The sequence below is a fragment of the Vanessa tameamea genome, chromosome Z, assembly GCF_037043105.1.
Source record: "Vanessa tameamea isolate UH-Manoa-2023 chromosome Z, ilVanTame1 primary haplotype, whole genome shotgun sequence".
Lineage (NCBI taxonomy): Eukaryota > Metazoa > Arthropoda > Insecta > Lepidoptera > Nymphalidae > Vanessa > Vanessa tameamea.
The window spans coordinates 6957092-6977358 of record NC_087341.1 but is presented as its reverse complement, the minus strand read 5'-3'; the positions used below and the strand labels follow the sequence as shown (position 1 = coordinate 6977358).

Here is a 20267-nt window from a genome sequence, read left to right as displayed (position 1 = left end):
ATGATCAAAGAAAATGATTGATATTGGTAAATTGATAAACAATCTTTTAAATTTTATTAATTAAAAACAACTTTAACAATTAATGTTTTAGTAATAATTCAAAACAAGTTACTATCATAAGACCACTTCAAAAATATTGATTTATATGTAAAACATATTTTAATTTTATATATTCTCAAGTTTATATCATATTGCTTACATTTCTTTGTCTTATTATTTCAAATAATGCATTTACGTTATATTCTTTAAATGCTACTACGACTAATTGAGATGTTTATTTAATATTTGTAAGCGAATTGATAAGGTTCAAATACTAGAATGTTAATTCTGATTTATTTTGTATTGAAAATAATTATCAGATTTAGCTTTATAAATCATAAAAAATCTCGTTACGAGTTTAATTTAAAATCTACCGATTCAAAAAAATGATATGAAACCATTATTGCATACTCTACAACACAAGGTCAAAGTAACAATTATTGTCCAAATATAATATAATATATACAAATATACATATATCGTGTCAATTTGATCATTTCCAAAGAACTCAATTCGTATTTATACATATGACATAAAATGACCTCTAAACAGTGAACAAGTGTAAATATACTACGCTCTATCTTAACTTAAGGAATGACTTTGGTAGTGATTGTTGTTGTATTATAACGAATAAATAAATATTCTCAAATGTGACGCTGAGAGCAGACATTCAATTTCTAAAATATACACGATAAATATTGCATATATTTCACACTAAATACAGTATTAATAATCCTCTGTGAATCGTATTATAGTAACCGCTAATAATAACCACTAATAATAACCAATATAATAATAATTTACCGATACTTAAAAACTGGACGTCTGTTCTCAGTCTTATATTATATTCTAACATTTTGTGTTCGCATTATGATTTAACGTAAGCAAATCAAAACGATACATAAAATAGAAATCAAAAACCCACAAAGTATTACCTCTAAACCCTCAATTCACCAAAAATAAATAAAAATTCAACATATATAAACATTGAAAGTAATTTTTAGAATTTAGTAAACGTTATGGTTAGTTAAATTAATCATCATTGTCCATGCCAATCAATTCAGCTTGCAGGCGGCCTTTCGTTCGACAGCAAGCTGTTAAGCACAATATCCTTAGTGCGAGTCGAAATTGAGGGCTAAAAGATATGAGAATGACGATTTTCCAAAAAGAATTTAAAATCCCGAGCCATACGACGCCGAAGTGAAGCATTGGTATCTTAAGCTCCTGATCAGTGAAGTACTCGTAGAGCCTGACGCCTGAATACGGAGCCCAGCTGAGCCAAAACGCTGTGACAAGGATGAAGCTCATCCAATGACTCGGGTTAGACAGGTTCTCAGCTAGCGCAGTCGCGTATTCCTTATCGTGGATCGGAGCACCGCTATTCAATTTTCTTTTCATGGAGAATATGTAGAAGTAGTTGTACACTATTGAAATAACGCTCGGCCCGAGAACTAGAATAACTAAAGTCGCCGTGTAAGCATACGTCGTTCCCCAATCCAACATACAAATAAAAGTTTCCTTATCGAAATTAGCTTCCTTTTTGTATCCAAGGAGAGGCGGACAACAGAGCATAGCGGCAGATATCCAGGTGAATACCATCCAGCATTGGCTTCGCGTGCGAGTTTGTACCTATATTAATGTAATAATATTGTTACACATATTTCTTAATAAATAATTTGTAAGTGCAATACTAATCAAAATATGAATAATCTGTATTTTTAATATTTTAAACTATACTTGGCCATTTCATTTATCCAAGTCTGAAGCTTGTTTCATATCAATATACATTATAGAAACTGCACATAGAATTTTTGAACAATTCCTGCACAAAAAAAAAGGATAAGTTAAAATATCTTTTATTATCAATTGCATTCTCATTGAGTTAACAAAGCTTACTAGAGATACCTAAACGAAATGCGTTTAAGTCTCAATCAATTAGGTGAAATTTATTTAAGCTCCAGTTATTATAATTCACTTATTAATTGAAGTATATCCTCTCTTATCCATCATTTTTTAATATTGTCTAATAGCCCTTAAAAAACATCCGACCTAATAGTCTATTTGTGAAATATTATTTAAAAATAATATGTTTTCAAAAATACATTTTTAAAATGAATCTAGTATTGACCAATCACTAAATAAATAATATGTAGACCGGTTAACTAGAGCAGGTCACAACTATTGACCAGAAATTAAAAGGTAAACGGTTCAACATAAATATATAGTTTTAAAATTCTGTCAGTATCGTATGGTTTTCAGAAAACTATTTAAACCATTTATCATGACCTAACCACTAATCTATAGCTATTTTCCTATTAGACGCAACATAATTACTTTCAAGACATTGAATAATAAACCTTTAAATTTTTTTTTATATTAAAAAAGTTTGTACGTGTGTTGTCTATATATTTAAATCGGATTTATGTTTCAATGTCTTGATCTTTAAAACTCATTATAAATTTAATTTTTGACTTGCAGGGCCAATAAGTAGAAATTTTAGTTTCTATTGAAATAAAATATCACTTTCTTGGATTTAATCAAATTTAACGTGACTAGGACACATGTGCAGATTGTGATTATTTATTGTGACATTCTGGCTCTAGATGACAACATTCAAGAATTCTAACTAAACGAAAAGTAATTTAGTATTAGTTTCATTTACATGCAAGGCAAAAGGAAAAATATAAAAGTATGGCATATTAAGGACTTTTTTATATTCATGCAAAAAATGTTCATGATATGTTCATGACAATTACATCTGATTTCTCCATCAATGTAATAAAAGTATGACATGTAATGATTTCAAAATAAGTCTCTGAAAGAACTGTCACAATGCTTCTATACAATCGCTGTTTGATATCGCTCTCTAGGAAAATATAAAAATCATTACATTTAATTTGCTTATATTTCAACAACATTTAAATATTTACTATCAGGAAATAAGCTTGGGCAACTAAGACATTGGCCAGATTAGAAAAAAACTATAAACAGACATAAATGAACAGGCCATAAATAAGAGAAGAGGTATTTAGTAAAGAAGAAAATATTGTATTCTACTAAGCTATTTAGTTTAAAAAACTGACTTCATTAATTTGATGGAGACCCGATGTTAACGCCCTGAACAATCTCTTGACGTCAGTAGAACCAGAGCGCCCAGTTTGTGGAAGACGAAAAGTAATAAGAAAAGAGATATCTACCGTCAAACTAACCGTCTCATAACGGAGAGGTTTCCTCACGGCGAGATACCGATCCACTGAGATCCACATGAATGTGTATACTGAGACGGACCAAAGCGTAACTTCGACGTATCCGGCCAATCGACACATGAGGTCTCCAAACATCCATCGGCCAGTGATAGCGGGATAAACAGATAGAGGAACCACGAAAAGGCCACATAGCAAATCTGCAACTGCCAGTGACAGGAGGTAATAATTGATAACCTCATTCGATAAACCTGTAAACGGTATTCTTCGATGACAAATGTGTACAATTACAGAAATATACCAAAAACATTCAAACCGAATACCGCTTTCGACATTGATATGAAATAATGTGTGATTATTGTGTACATTACCTTTGAAGTTGAGGAAAGCAGCAATGATAAGAAGGTTCGATACAACGATGGCCACACCCATAACCGCGATGACGGCGGCTTGTGTTAGCGACTCGAAGGTGGCGAGCGGGCTGTCCGCCACGCTCACCTCCCCGCTTCCCGTTCGCGCACTTAACACGCGGGACGGCATCGTTATTCTATATTAAATAATAGTATGTACAGTCAGCAAAATAAAGTCGTATAATACACAAAGAAACGTTTCATAGCTTTCGAGCTAATTTTTAAGTTACTACATCACTCATCGGACTCGAAAGCATCTTTCCACAACAATTGTAGCAATTAAGTTCATAATAAGTCTTAAATATATAAAAATTCTAGTAAAGTAAAATAATAATAAAAATATGTCCCATTGCTATGCAAATACCTTACCCGAGGAAAAGATTTGGGGCTTATTCCACGACGCTACTCTAAGACGAGTTGACGGATACAAATGTGACAGAATTTCATCCGACACGTGCCGGTTTACTCTGGAGATTTTCCTTCACCGCTAAGAAGGATATGAATTATAAAAACAAATGGCACGTGAATAAGTGGTTTTTGTACGAATTTTAATTCCTTCTTTGGTCAATATTTACACATTCTAGCCAATTCGGCTCAAGTGAAAATCACTATGCCTACGACTATCTTTTTAAGAAAAATTTAAATATTTTTAATCACAAAGTACCAGCATAAAAGTTTCAACAGATTAATATGTCACATAATTAGCCAATTCGATTCTAACCATGAAACTTTAAACGTATTTATCTCAAAAAGTAACGATACATAATGTCAGGTCAGTTACAAAAATAATCTTTAGTGATAAAAATACACGGCAAATAACCTAACCGGTATACCCTCCAGCTACACCCTCCAACCGCCAGTTAGCATTCGAAAGGCTAAACTTAAAAAAATAACCTTTGCTGGAATCGTCTGACGCTATTTCGCAATTATCTTTTTCATTTACAACTTTCATGCACATCGGCAAAAGCGCGTAGAATATTTCGATGAAAACCATTCCGAACTCTGCTCTCACTTAACACAACTATAAGCCATTGACTGACGAATTCAATTGATATTGATCGTTTTGTTCTGGTACATAGTTTATTAACCCCGTTATTAATGCCAATTCAACTGACCTCAATACGGTAGATCATTTACGCCTAGAATTACTTCGATTCATAGTCTATTATCATCAATAACTAATAATACGCATTATTAACTGATATGAAGCTATCGTTATCCGCACTATAGTAATGTCAAAATCCACGTCACCGGCATTCACCTAGCCGATAAGCCTTAAGATCAATAAGAACCAACAAAGATAGTGTTAGTATTATTAATCTCGTATGACTTTTATTTCAAGTACAAATTAAAAATCTTTATAGTATGATTAAAACTGTATATTTAATCGATGGACATTTTAATAAATGTACAATACTATGTACTTACTTGTAATTTTCAAGATGTCAGTGCGAAAGTGTCGTTTGTAGCCATTTTCTCAGAACTGCTTCATACCTGCAAATAATGTATCCTTGTTATTTAAAAACAGAAATAACACAATCGAATTAAAAAAAATTACAATTTTAATATTAAACTAAATTAAACGGTTATTATTAATCTTAATATTATTAGATATAGTTAGCATTCTTGTACCTGAATAACGGTTACACTAATTAAAAATATAAGTATTTTTATTTTAAATGCCTTAAAACAAATAAGTACGTTTTTGACTTCCATTCTCAAGAGAGAACATACGTGCGGGACATATTATATTGCACAAATGTGAGCGCAAACAAATCTCTGTTTACGAGAGAAATAGAGACTGCATCGCATCTGCACTTTAACTTCCTTCAGTCTTATAATCTGATGGGACAGCAAATCCGATACGACCGAGAATAAGTCAGGAAAAACGGGCATTTGTGCTCTCCGAGAATGGGAATTTCTTTTCTCGAACAGGTAAATCGTTATTGTATAATCGTTATATACTATTTTCACTATTATGTATTCAAATAAAGTGACCAGATTCACTGATGATTCACATTCACTTTACAGATGAGTAAAATTATGTACGATGTTAAGTAATATAAACTACTTAAATATAAGCGTTCTGCATATTCATATTATTTATTTTTGGCGAGATTAACGCACTATAGGTTATAAACCAATTTATGTTAATTCATCTTCTTATTTGTTGAGAGTAGTAATAAAATACTTATACATAATTAATTAATCTTAGGGCTTTGTATAAACGCATCTGCGCAGTTACCACCCACTCATCATATATTCTCAAGCAGCAATACTTTTAAATGTTAATAACAAAAGCTTTATTATTATATTTGATTGATTTTAATAGATGTCCAGCAGTGGACGTCCTTCGGCTGAGAGAGAGAGAGAGAGAGATCAGTTTGAGTGAGACAGTGTAACAGCCTCAAGAAACATAATAATTTTGTTACCAATTTTGGTAGCGCATTGTCGATGTATGGAATGGTTACAAATTCTCACTTCGTCAATGTCTGTGAGTAGTGGTCACCTGCTAGGTGACTGCTTTTACTGCAATTGGTATATTTTTAAAAAAATGTGTGCCTGTTTGGATTCTGGACACTGTTGACATTAGTTAATAAATTCAATGCATAAAGACATAACAAAATAGATCATGATGGATATGGTTGATGACATATTGACCGTGCAAGTATTGGTCCATCAGAATGCCCAATCCCAAGTCAACTATAAATAAAAAACTGTGTTTTACGTATCGCGCTATTTAATCATTCACGGCGTTTAGATCGACGACACTCAATTACAGCAGAGCTTAATTTGATGTTGGCGTCAATGTATATTTTTACACACTTAATGAAATTATTAAAAAAATTAATAACTTAAATAAAAGTCAAGCGGACGAACTGCTAATGTAATTTGAATATGCTGTGAATACAATACTTAAATTTGATCTTACCGTTTCACCAAATACAGCATCTTCAATTTATGGTAAAACATCTTGTAAGTGGAAAAAATCGTCAAACCAGTCCAATCTCATTCAGTAAATTAACTGCTCTAACTAGTAAATTATTTATTTGGCGAAATAACGAACCTATTAAAACAACAAACACAATTTAATTGTGAATTTCACTTTCACACATTAAAATATTTATTCGGCGAAATAACGAACCAATTAAAATAACAAACACAATTTAATTGTGAATTTCACTTTCACACATTAAAATATTTATCTGGCGAAATAACGAAACAATTAAATAATAAACACAATTAAATTGTGTTTGTTATTTCGTGGACGTTTGTTTCTAACGCTTTTCAATCGATATTTTTAAATACATTGCACCGTTTTATAAAACAAATATGGAAAATAACAACAACGGCGCTACGACCGCGAGCGTTTTCCAATAATTGCTACGTCAATTGAAGCGTAGATTCAGGGAAGCGTGAAACGTATTGTACTTAAAGGAAACAAACTATTGCATTTGATTATTTTAAAGTTAAATTCGATATCGATATATTTAAAGTATTCTAAAAATGGTTTTAAATGTGAATGCACTCAACTAAGATACCGTCGGTTGAAGTTCTAAAAACGGAAACGTGTTCGATTCAATCTGCCATGCTTCTGGCGTCTGGTTTAAGAAAAAAATACGTATATCTTTAATGTTTTTGCTAGATTTAAAGGTTTTCTTATTATTTAGTATTTTCACTAATAATAATATGCATATATATCCATATATTATTAAAACATATTCATGTTATAATTTATCACTGAGGGCGAGATCAATCATTAATACAAATTAAGCAGTCGTAGACTCGGTTATGCTAACTCAAAAACTTCGGCTAACAGCCATGCATTCTAATTACTAGATCATCTTGTTTGTATAATAATATATGTAATATACTATTCAAAAAATATATATACTTAAATTTATATTCGTATCTACAATCATTTACGATACACCATAGGATGAAAACAAAAATATTCTTCGTCGATCTTAAACAATAAAAAATCTGAACAAAACGGAAACTCAGGACTTTATCAGAGCTTTGTTTTGTTGAAGTACATTCGTACACTCACAGAAGTTAAAATGAATACGATCCGTTGTTACAGAATCTATTGTTAGTAAAACTTTAAACGAAAGTAGTAGAGGTCCACTTGAACTGATTTTTAGTTGATGTTGGCGACATTTATAGTGCTATATATTTTAACCTATTTTTGTTTAGTGTAGAATTTTATATATCTGTTACAAAACTACTTAATAAAACTTTAGTATTTCAGCATATTTCCTAGAAATATTACAATTTAGAGTAATATCAAGTTTGTATGAACTTTTTTTAAGACTTACATAAGTATATCAAAATTAAAAACAGACCCTGTTCGAAACATGAACGCACTGGCTTTCCGCTGCTTCACTCACGTTTTAGGGGTTAGTTGTCAGGTATTATTCAGGCAATATCTTTATAATAGCATATGTGTTATTCTGAAGTATAAGCTGTATTATAGTAAAGTTTCATTCAAATCCATTCAGTAGTTTTTGCGTGAAAGAGTAAAAAACGTCCATACATATAAAATTTTTCCTTTATAATATTATTAAGGACTAAATGATTGAAAGAATGCTAGCAGAATTTTTCCGTTGAATTGCAATTCCGTTTCTCTGAGCGAAAAATGAACTCAACAGTATGGAGCCAATAAGAGCGTGACTGGCATATAAATTAGAAATTTTATCTCGGTGGGGAATGTATACAGATATGTCACCATATGTAAATCCCTGTATCCTATGTCACTTTATATAAAGCTACAGCTAGCTACCACCTTCTTAAGTAAAATAGGATTGCGTAAGAGAATACCCTAGGGAATTTAAGACTGGGAAGTTAATTTAATAAATACATCGAATGTTTTAATTTTCATCCATTTCTTTCAGAATACCGAGAAATGTTTGTAGTCTATTAAAAATTAAAAAAAAAACAAACTCCGAACGAACTTAGGAAAGCATGCGCAATGGCGCATTTCTATCGATAACTTATTGTGGGTCATTACCCACAATAAGTTATCGATAGAAAGGATTTAGATATCGACACTATTATTATAAAAAGGTAAAATTTATTTGTAACCCCTGTAGGTTGACCCCCTTTCTCCGGAACCAATAATAAATGAAATTCATCAACATTTTTTCACTGGCAACGTTAAAAATCACATTTTCCATGTTTTTTTGTATTTTATACGACTTCTTATCTCTTAATTACTTCAGTAATTCGTACAAAATAAATCAAAATTATAATACTTACGCTTTATTTTAACTCTTTTTTTATTTAATTTCGCTTTACAGATTATGTTTTCTAATAATTAATCATACATTAATCTGTCGTGTAACATTATATCGAAAATTTATTTGATATAGTCCACTACATGAAAATATTCTAGTATTTTTTTTCTCAAGATACCCGATAGTCATTAAAATTGATTCGACTACATAAAATTAGTTATTTAAGTTCGTATCTAAATAAAATACTTAATATTACATGTCTACTATCGCGTACCAAAGTGTGCCACATTGTGTTTTCTGTAACTGAATCTAAATCCTTTGTAATATAAATAATATTAATGCGAAAATAATAAATTAATTTAATGAATATCCAAAAAAATAACCTTTGTTAGATGGCGTGGCTTGAATATTTTTATATGAGACTATTATAGATTACGTGTATGTTCAAGCGATGAATATCATTGAATATCGCCATGATGTAAAATCGATTGAATATCTTCTCGAGATAACTTATAATGAAGATAAAATCGACGTTGACGAGAATATAAACGCTCAATGAGAAACAGAAATGATATTTATTCATCATCTTTAATGCAATATTAATAATTCCGCTTCACATTTAACAATTAAATATTATATAATAGGGTAGAATAAGAGCTTTCGTTAAAGGTTTATATGGTAGTACATATAACTTTATTGCTTTACGCTCATATTAAGCATGATTTTTTCCGACATATTCAAAAATCATCGAATAATTTTAGAAAATTAACGCAAAACTTTAATGAGTTCAACAAAAAACATGAAGCTTCCTCATTAATTACTCCGTCGATTGTTTTGTTATTGAAAACCGTCCACATATTGTCTTAAGCATTTGTAATATTTTATTTGTTAGAAAATTTTAAGCTTGATTTTTGAAACAATACCATGAATTAAAATGAATAAATGATAAAATTCATATGAAAACAGATTTTTCATTTATCTATAAAGTCAGATTATCCGGATTTCCCTTTATTCGTTTCGCAATACTGTTATAAACGGCCTTTATAAATAGATTTTATATTTCCGTAGAGCCACGTGTTACTTTCCCTTTCGGTATCAGTGAAAGCGATCTATAGCTTAGAATGTATTTCGATGTTGGGGAAGGTTTTCACAAAAAATAATTTATTATTCAAAATACATATATTCGTATTAATGTTTACATAACATAGTTATATGAATACAGTCTATTAAACATCACTGCTTTAAATAAATTATTCGATCGATCAATCGAATAAATCGATTTAATCAAATAGTCTGTTCTAAAATATAACCGGTTTGGTTACATCAACATGAATATATAAATTATTCCTATTATTCTATATAATATTGTTCTTTGAGTTACAGAAGATCACTTTGAACAGAGAATCATGTAAAAATTGTTAAATTTAATCATGAAGCAAAGTCACTGTGTATTGTTCTATAGGATGAATACGTAGACCTATGTATGTATGTAGGCGTACCCTCAACCACAGTATTGATCCAAAACCGCGGCTCTTTCTGGCGCAGAAATATTTAGGGCATTTAAAGCGCATATCTTCTTGCCAAATGGTATATAGTATTATCCTAATAAAATCTATTTAATACCATGATATTATAAACTTTGATTCCTTATTGATATGAATGAAACTATTTTTTGTAGGTTTATAGGATCACTTAAAAATTGCCAGTCATAATTGTATTTGTTATGTATTAGTAAAGTAATGAAAATACATCGAACGATATTAGGTATTTAAAACAGCTTCGAAAATATTAGTGAATATCAGTAAGTATCTTTAAAATGAAATAACATCATTACAATTTATTATATTTCAGTTTAAATAAACAGATATATATTAAAATAGAATCGGTTATTGTTTTGTTAAATTTTTAAATAATAATATATTATTTGAGGGCAATTCTTCAATACTGTTGGATATTCATTTAATAGATGAATAAATACAAAATATTATGTAACTACGTAATTATTCTGCCAATCACTTGTTTCTTGTATAAAACTACTTAACAAACTCTTTAAATGCCTGGCTGACATACAATCCCCCGCGTAATTCGTTGAATCTAACAGAATGTAATATTGCGCAAGAATTCCTTTTGTAATGTATACAGCGCTAAGAAATAATTGCTAAAAATTCATCTTCTAAGGAGGTTAAATGTAGGATGAAAGTCTGTAGCGAAATTTGCCATTTCTGATATTAAAATTAGTCAAAGTCAAAAAAGTCAGTGTTTACGCATTTGTTTATAGGTAAGTAAAATACATTGCAGCTTTTTTAAAAAATCATCATCCAAGCCTTACACATTTAGGCTTCAATTAATGAGTAAAAGATAGTCAGTAGTGCTTTAACGTTTAAATCCCTTAAGAGGGTGGAATTTGGGATGAAAGTTTGTTGGCAGTTTACTGTTCAACTGTACTGTTTTTTGTTTGAAAAATGGTAATTGGTACTACAGCTTGCATATATATATAGAACTTCTATTTCTAGTACTTTTTAAGTTTCATCCCTTAAGGAGATAAAAGTGGGGATGAAAGTTTGTCATTTTTTAAGTAGCAAATATGGAAATCGGTGCTTAAGAATCCGTTTATGAGATAAAAACAGTCTTTGCATCTTTCTTAAAATCATATAACCAATCAGATGTATTTGAGGATAAAAAGTGCACGAGAGCTCGTAACTTTTCGCACTACAAATAAGAAAATACAAATTTATTCCTCAGTCAAATTTAATTTCTCAAAAATGTAACAACGGTTTTCGATAATTTTGACTTATATATATAATATAACTGCCGACTGCCTTTTTGGTCTAGTGGCTATATATAAGGCCGCAGATCCCGAGGTCCTGTGTTCAACCCTAGTTATCGCCGTGGAAGAAATCTATTATGTTTTATAAAAAAATAGGACGAAATATAATTTATTAAAATCTGCTAAAAGCTTAAATATATATAGATTTAGTATAAAACAATATTTACAAACAGCTTTTTTCAATCAGTTGTAATTTCGTTGCGCAGTTGTAATTTATGTAATGTTAGCATTGAATGTGAAGCCATACTTTCGCGCGGTATATATAAAGTATTTTTTCTGTAGTATTTAACGTCATGATTTTATAAATAAAATAAAATAAAAATATCATTAATTACATCTTTAAAAAATAATGATGACCTTACTAAAAAAGAAAAATAAGTTTTCTTATTAATAAAACAATTAAAATCTTTAAATTCCATTATTTAAAACAGCTCTTGCTCTAGTTTTGTTATAACAATAATATGTAACATAAAATACATTTAACAATTACTCAAAGGCTAATTCTAGAGAAAAGTTAATACGCAAAAAACATTAAAGTATCTTCAAATCTTTTGTTGTGTAAAGATTTATCGACTATGGATTACAATAGGTTAATGGAATTAGGTTAAAGTCTCAGTTTATTGCAACACGACCGCCTGTCCGTATTCGTGGCTTAAAACATTAACACGACATCAGGACTTATTTAAAATTTCTTTGGTAAATAACTAATTTCCTAGAAGAAAAAAGAAATTTTAATTTGTGATAGAGCTTTGAGCATGCACGTCTGGTTAGATACCACCCGCCACTCACATAATCCACCGCCAATCACCAATACTCAGTACTGTTGTTTTCCGGTTTAAAGGATGAATAACCCAGTGTAAGTACAGGCGCAAGGGACCTAACATTTTAGTTGCCATGGTTGGTGACGCATTATGTTTTGAGGAAGGGCTAATATTTTTTACGTCGCCAATGTTAGGCGAAGGTGACCACTTACCATCAGGTGACCTATTATCCCGTTAGATCTATTTCACAAGAAAATAAACATTTTGTAACAATATATAAGCTATCGTTCAATTTTGAATCTAAAAGTAATTAGACGTAACTTTTTCTAAATAGTAGACGATATAACAATAATAAGTAGGAATGGACTAAATATTTGGTTTGTTTTCGGTTTAAGATATATTCAGACGGCTTATCGAACATTCGTATTGAGTCGAATATTTTGTGAAAATTCGAAACATATTTCCTTTAAAAAGTCGACTCCATGTTTGTCATGCTTCGTACGATAAACCTAACGATTCCCTTTTAATGAAAGCATATTAAGGTATAAAATGTATATGTAATTCTGTTTAGGGAAAAATATAAACTTTAAGTTGCCCAAACCTAAAGTTTAAGTTAAATTTCTAACTTCCGCTCATTCTATTCCGGCTATTAAACACAGCTTTACTTTACCGGAAGCTAAATGATAATAACAGGCTCAGTGAGTGGTATCAGTCGGTATAATGTCCCAGATTCGCATGCACCAACATCTAATACACTACATAGCCTTCACAGCCTGTTACAATTAGTCGATTAATCGATTCTAACATTTTTAACGAAATCTTTAATACGCCGAATTCATATTCAAATTTAGTATTCAATAAAACTCATATTCTACCCTAACCATAACCCTAGAAACAGCTGCAGAACTTTATTTAGTATAAATGGCGTACTCCGAAAAATAATATTTCTTACAGATAAGTAAACATTACAAGTATTTAAAGAAACCTCAAATAAGCTAAAAAGAACTAGGTCTTATACATTGATTGTATAACGTGTGTTATAATTTAAACAAGAAAGCACCTTTATAACAGTTAGAACTATTTAACGTCTTACACATTTGACTATTGTATTCGAAAGAGCTTTGTACATTAATATAATCTAATGTAATACATAAGTATGGTAAATTTTAGTAATTATATTAAAATATTTATGTTATTTAAAAATCTCGATACTTGAAATAATTACATAACCTATCCGTTATTCAATGCATATGTACATACAGCAATTCTAATTTAGTTTGTATTAATAAAAAATAGAGGAACATTTCACTTTTTATGTTTTACCAATGAATGCTCGTATTTCAAGAGTAATATGTTATACAACTCAGCAAATAGTAATATTAAGATGTCTAGGCTGTGTGTATGTGTAAAGTGTAATTAAAATATATAAATAAATTGTAATAATTATTTTACAAAATAAAAAAACGACTAAAATATTTACAACTTTTATAAAAAATAAGAAGTGCGTTTAGCAAGAAATTATTACGTAGGATTTATTTTATAAAATTGAATACTATAAAAATTGGTTTGAGTCGTACTTTTATAATAAGACGTACATACGTTCACAATTTATCCACGGTCAGATATCAAAGTAGTATTTGAATACCTTCAATTCAGCCATACTTCACCAATTTTGCTTTAGATTATAAATAATATTCAATTTACATCACTATCATTAAAATAAAATTTAAAAAAAATGCTTAATGTTTTCACATAGTAAGGGAATATACCTCAGCATCTAAACATGCATTAAAAATTATATAGCACAAGCAGTTTTTAAACGGACTGAAGTTTCTGACTGAACTTAGTTCATTTAGAAAGCAGCCGGAGAGTAAACAGCTTTGAAAAATTCAACGAAAAAAATGATTACGATCCGTTTCAATAGAAGTTGTAGCGAATTTAAACAAAAGAACGCGAAAAGGTAGCTATTTATATTTCAAAAATATTTATGTTTCATTGGATCTGCTTTAGTGAAAAAGTAACAAGTACAATAACTGTTCTCCCATATTTCAAGTCATAGTCTTAAAAAAGTTTTATTCATTAAAACAACATAGTAAAAAAAACATATTGAAACGGAACGACATTGTACTCAAAGCTATTTATACCGTATTGCTCTCCAATTAACAAAATTGAAAAAAAAATAATTAAAATAATTATATACAATCAATTTAATGTTTCGTTATTCATATATAAGAACGCGCATTCGCTTTGCTAGCAGTACATGTAAATAACATTCGCTATATACTACACGTTGCAATAAAATATTTACATCATGCACTAATTAAAAAGGTAAAAATAAATATGCTATAAATATACAAAGATAATTTAATAAAATAAATTAAAGCTATATTATATATATATTACTTATAATACACGTTCAAGCAATAATTCTTAAAATAAACTAAAAAAAGAATATTGTGACTCAAAAATTTCGAAAATCTTCAAGTAGTCTAAGAAAAATAATGTCATATAATGTTCATTTCTTAATAAAAGAAAACAAATTGGAATCTACTGGTAGCTTTTGTTTCATTGAATATTTTATATGACAGCCTTCACAAAATGCTCCTTTGCGCAAGTATCGATGACGGCGTATCCATAATAAATTCATGAAATATGGACCTTCAAATGATATTATGCAATCGATATAACGAACGTTATCATGCACAAAACTTGCTACTATTGCTTGAAATAAATATTTTTGTTCTATTCTCATATATATAAGTCACTTATATCGGTTATACATCACTTTAAATATCGTTTCTTATTAAAGTCATGTCTTTGAGCGTTTGGCAAAATAAAAAAACAGATTTTTCTATTGCTATCTCTTTCAACGTATAAATTACGAACTTTTCATTCCTCAATCGATAACACCAACCGAAGTGTAGAAGGTTAAACTTACAGGCCTCAGTCAATCTAAACTCTTCAATGAGAATGATTTATAAAGTTACCGCTTTGTAAAACATAACTATATTTATAACGTATAATTTTGAATATTAATAAACTAAATTGTAAAGCCGTATTTGAAAATACCACGAATCAGTAAACACTTTGTTTTCGCGATTAAAAATGATCAAATTACCTAACATCTGTTTAGTTAAATCTCATATCGAATAATAAAATAAAACAAACAATAATTTTCTTTATTATTGTTCATTGAAATAATGAGTCCCACTCCAAACTCCATCAGCAAATACGAATTACGCACGTCACAAGTTTCATAAAATTGAGAGAAAAGTTATAATAAAACGAAAAAATATTAATTTACTTACGTCACTTTATGAACACATATTAACAAAACTAGTAAATAACACTAAAACATAAATACGTACCGTTTCTAGGTGTAGACTACGCGAGCGTCGTGCTAAGGGCGCGGGGATAATGTGACGTGGTCTCGGGTAAGAGCGTCTTGTTATTCTAAGGGGGGGACGCGCGCGGCGCACATACAGGAGTCAAGGTCGAGCCGAGGAGCTCCGCTAGCGGCCGGACGCCCCAAGGTTAGCATGCCCCTTCTACAATCGATATACATTAAAAACACAAGCCCTCACTACCATGACAGCAAATTGCACCCTCTGTGGAATTTTCACTCAACTACCCTAACTTGTTCTACAATGAATTTACCTAAGGATTTTCATAAACTTAAATATGTATATTCTAAAATTCTTTATAAGCAATAATTAAGGTAATGTAATAATATTATTGTACTACTATATATACGAGATTATATTGATAGAGATATTTCACAATCTCAAGATTTCATCAAAGGAAATTGAATAAATCCTACAAGCTAGTTAAGAAACTCCCAACTAGCACACAAATAATATAAGCAGATACTGTATCGCTTTTTTACTATATAACATGTATATGAGATATTCTTATATCTCTTGAACAGCAAGGTGATAAAATTCGTTCAGTAGTAACAATCTTGAGTTTGATCATATGAAGGTGTTATCTAGTGTTTTTGTACAGACGTTGAATACAAAGCACAGTTACAAATATACTTAATAACACTACTAGAGCCAAAAAACGAAAGCGAATGTAATTGCACTAGAATTGAGTTATTAATTTTGGCTAAATCATTTAAGAAATTTCTAAGTAGTATTATCTAGTCTATACAAAAGATATAAAGAAAAAGTTAAAATCACTTTTACAGTATTGAAGAATTGTAGCTCGACGCAAGCACCTGAAGTGATATTTATTGAAACAAAACTTAAAAATATAGTCACTGTCTCCATTAGGCATGTATATGATATTTTATATTTGTCTACAAGAGTTTTTAATCTGTCCTGTATGACCATTGCAAGAGTAGAGACTACAATAAATTTAATATTGCGATATATAGTTTTAACGATCATCGATAGGAGAAACGCGTGAAAATTAAGAAAGATGAATAGTAATATCAAGAATAGAGTTACATTAAAATTAGTAAAAATACGCCATAGTTCGGTAAATGTAGATCTTAAAGCTTTGATATAGTTGTTACTAACACCATACTACTTCTTAGGCTGTTAGAATTGATTTAGTAGACTTTTATAAGGCTTTTATAACATTGGCAATGACAAAATAATTACAAAATATGTTTATTAAAATAAACACTTTACAAAATATGTTTATTAAAACAAACACTTTACTTCGATGGCAAAGTTGACCCTTATGATAAGCCCTTTTGCATTTCGTACTTTAATAAAGCTACGACAAGTTCAATAACCGATTCTAAAAAATAAAATGTAAATTAAACTAATCATTCTAATAAACTTGAGTATATTGAATTAATGCGAATTCCTCAGGTTTAGCGAGCGCGTCATAAACTTAAGTTTATCACCGTATATTTTGACAGAAAACTTCTCGCACCAATATTCTACGTACAAGGAATTATAAAATCATTACTGACTTTACGCTGATTCGCCATAATAGATCATAATCAATATTTGTTTGATATTATTGTTTCATAATATTTGACATCATGTTCTGTTACTGATCTAATAATAAATAATTAAAGTAAAATGAAGTGAAGAGTTACAATCGCTTTGCAATCCTGTGCATTTTCTACAAAAATGGTATGAGCCCTTCTTGTATACCTTTTAGACCCTTCAATCACCTTTATCACACGCCTTTGTATCGCTAACTCTCCATACCGCTTTCGTACCGCTACTTTAGTTCTGAAGCCCGTATAGCCTGGGCCCTTTTTGGAGATATAGAAGCGATACGGAACTTCTGTATCGCTACCATAGCACATACATAAACAGGTTAAGAATTTACTTATACCTTTTAAGCAGCTATTGTAGCGCTTCTTACACCGCTTGTGCGCTAGCTGGGTTGTATCGATATATCCGAAGAACACGCCCTGCACAACTCGCATTCCAAGAAGTTTTAATGCATCGTAAGTTATTGTACGCTAGTTTCAAGAAACTAGTGGACAATAACTTATAACTATTTCAAATATAAAATGCTACATTTTCACTTGAATGAAAATACGAAATTTACATTTTAAAAATTATTATAGCACTTTAGGTCAGATATATAACACAAAAAGTATGAATACACGCGTGTGCATGGCTCAGCTGCAATCCATTAAAATTGATGCACGAAATTTAAATAAAGCAATAGCAAAACCTCCAGAAATACGAAACACAATCATATAACGGACACACGTGATACGGTCGGTATCAAAGCTATCAAGGTTATAAAATTTGGGTCAAATGTGTACATCAAACAGATTAAAACTCAAGCCGAAATAAAGCCGTCGTTACATTCAATATTTTAAATAAATCCATTATAGAAGCTACACATAAATAAAAAAATATACCTATTGTAGAATGAATATTCATGGTAATTTTTATTATTATATTTATAAAATGATGCGCTATCGATTTATAAATAAAATGTGGTTTAATCTGTAACACAATTTGTATAGTTTTAAATATATTGTAACGTTTTTTTTATTCTATTTAGTGCAATTACCATTTCCATATTAAATAAAGACATTATTGACAAAAAACTAATTCATAATGTTTTGAAATTCGTACGATCTAACCTTATAGTATGTAGAATTATTATTGATTTTTTCTCGCACGCGGCCATCTGTAATAAGCCTATTTTAAACCAATATACATGTTTAGATTTACGTCCGTCGTATATTTATTTATTTATATACTTAAATCTTTACTTATAAATTACGACAATTATTTTGTAATTTTTAACCGGAAACCTACTAAAATAATATACATAAAACTTTTATTTATATTTACATTGTCACATTGTGTACATTGTTGTAAAAATATATATTGTTAAATACAACTTAATTATTAAATAATTTTAAATAGTTTGGCATTTACATTCCTTTGCTAATAAAAAAGATCATATACTTGGCATTAGTAATTTATTTAAAACTGTGTATTGTCAAGTTGTTATATTAAATATAGTTTATTTAAATTTATTTTGGCAATTAAGAAAAGTTGTAATATAGATCAGTCAATCTTCATCAGAGTTATATCAAGCTTTGTTAATAAAAAAATATTTTAATTTTGACTCATTTTTTTTTACACGAAAAATAATAATAAAAATATATAAGTTTTCAAAAAGACGATTGGCAAAAAGGTGAGTTACGGTGTGAAATTTACATAGGTTAATTAAGTAGACGCGCTTTTGTAACATATAACAATTTTATTCGTTAACGAAAAATCTTTACTTACAATTTTATCTCTAATTTCAATAAATATTCTTAATATAAATTACTGCGTACTGTGTACCATCTACAGTAATATTTTAAGTTATTTTTAAATCGATGACGAATATAAACTAGTATGTCTATCTCTAAGTATGTACGTGATGCGACAGACACGAATTGGGAATTTAATCCTCACCCACCATTTCAGTTATTAAAAATTGGAAGCAATTATGTAAATTAAAAAAATGACGCTTAGTTTCTTTCGCTGGTTCTGTATGACTACTGAAGTACGATTACTGAATAAAGTTCTACAATTTTTACCAAAAACTCGTATGTTAAAAAATACATTTACATTTAAATGTTTAACAATTAAAAAGATTATTAGAACAAAAATCGAACAAAAATATTGATTTAACAAACAAAATAGTTTCAACGAACAGAATGTAGTAACTTAAACGGAATGTTTTTTTTTTGTATATGTTCTCGTAGGTGACGAATTTCAATTGACGCCGCGTAAATAAGTCAAACGATGCCTATGTGTAAAAATAACATAACGGAACAACAAAGTTAAACAAATATATCAATAACTTATTTTTCCATATACTTTAAAAAAATACTTCATAAATAATTATACTTATTCTACACATTCATAACATACGGTCTATATAATATATTGACAGTCGCAAAGATTCAAATAGTATTTATCAATTTTAATAACACGTAATTAATATGAAAAAAATGGTTCGCAATTTCACAAAGTTAATATTAACTAGTTCGAAAACTTTTAAATTAGCTAAAACTTACCCGCGTCATAGCCAGTGCGCGTAGCAAGTTCCGTAGAGGAGTAGTATTCTGGGGCGAGGGATCGCGGATACGGACAGCGGTGTTCTACCACTGCAGAGGCGAAAGCGCGCGCACTCCTCGCGCCCCTCCACGATCGCAATGCCGCTCTCACCATCGATTCATCGTTTAGCTACTGTTTATCACTAAAAGTACAGCCTATTACGAATTGGGTCACTTATATCCATACCTATCATAGAATTAATCGTCAAAAAGTCATAAGATTAAACGCTTACTATGTCAACGA

At 30.0% G+C, this 20267-nt stretch overlaps 1 protein-coding gene across 3 annotated transcripts; it reads right to left on the bottom strand.

Annotated features, from left to right (window-relative positions):
* Window positions 1–809: 809 nt before the first annotated feature.
* Window positions 810–20006, bottom strand: LOC113402045 (G-protein coupled receptor 52). Of its 3 annotated transcripts, none has more exons than XM_026642166.2 (5): window positions 19985–20006; window positions 5081–5146; window positions 3614–3789; window positions 3237–3493; window positions 810–1668 (listed from the first exon to the last, which is right to left on the bottom strand). In XM_026642166.2, exons 3-5 carry the CDS (start codon window positions 3780–3782, stop codon window positions 1072–1074), a joined length of 1023 nt encoding a protein of 340 aa, XP_026497951.1. In that variant the 5' UTR covers window positions 3783–3789; window positions 5081–5146; window positions 19985–20006; the 3' UTR covers window positions 810–1071. The 3 variants fall into 3 exon arrangements, with proteins under 3 accessions (XP_026497951.1, XP_026497967.1, XP_026497959.1); XM_026642182.2 differs by having other exon boundaries at window positions 3249–3493; XM_026642174.2 differs by lacking the exon at window positions 19985–20006 and adding an exon at window positions 15846–15970.
* Between the last annotated feature and the right edge of the window lie 261 nt (window positions 20007–20267).

Excerpts from the sequence above, each read along its gene's own strand:
- LOC113402045 (XM_026642166.2), bottom strand. The coding sequence starts at position 3,782 with ATGCCGTCCCGCGTGTTAAGTGCGCGAACGGGAAGCGGGGAGGTGAGC. Across the intron at positions 3,494-3,613 it reads TGCTTTCCTCAACTTCAAAG|GTTTATCGAATGAGGTTATC; the intron begins GTAATGTACACA and ends TACCGTTTACAG. Across the intron at positions 1,669-3,236 it reads ATGAGACGGTTAGTTTGACG|GTACAAACTCGCACGCGAAG; the intron begins GTAGATATCTCT and ends ACATTAATATAG.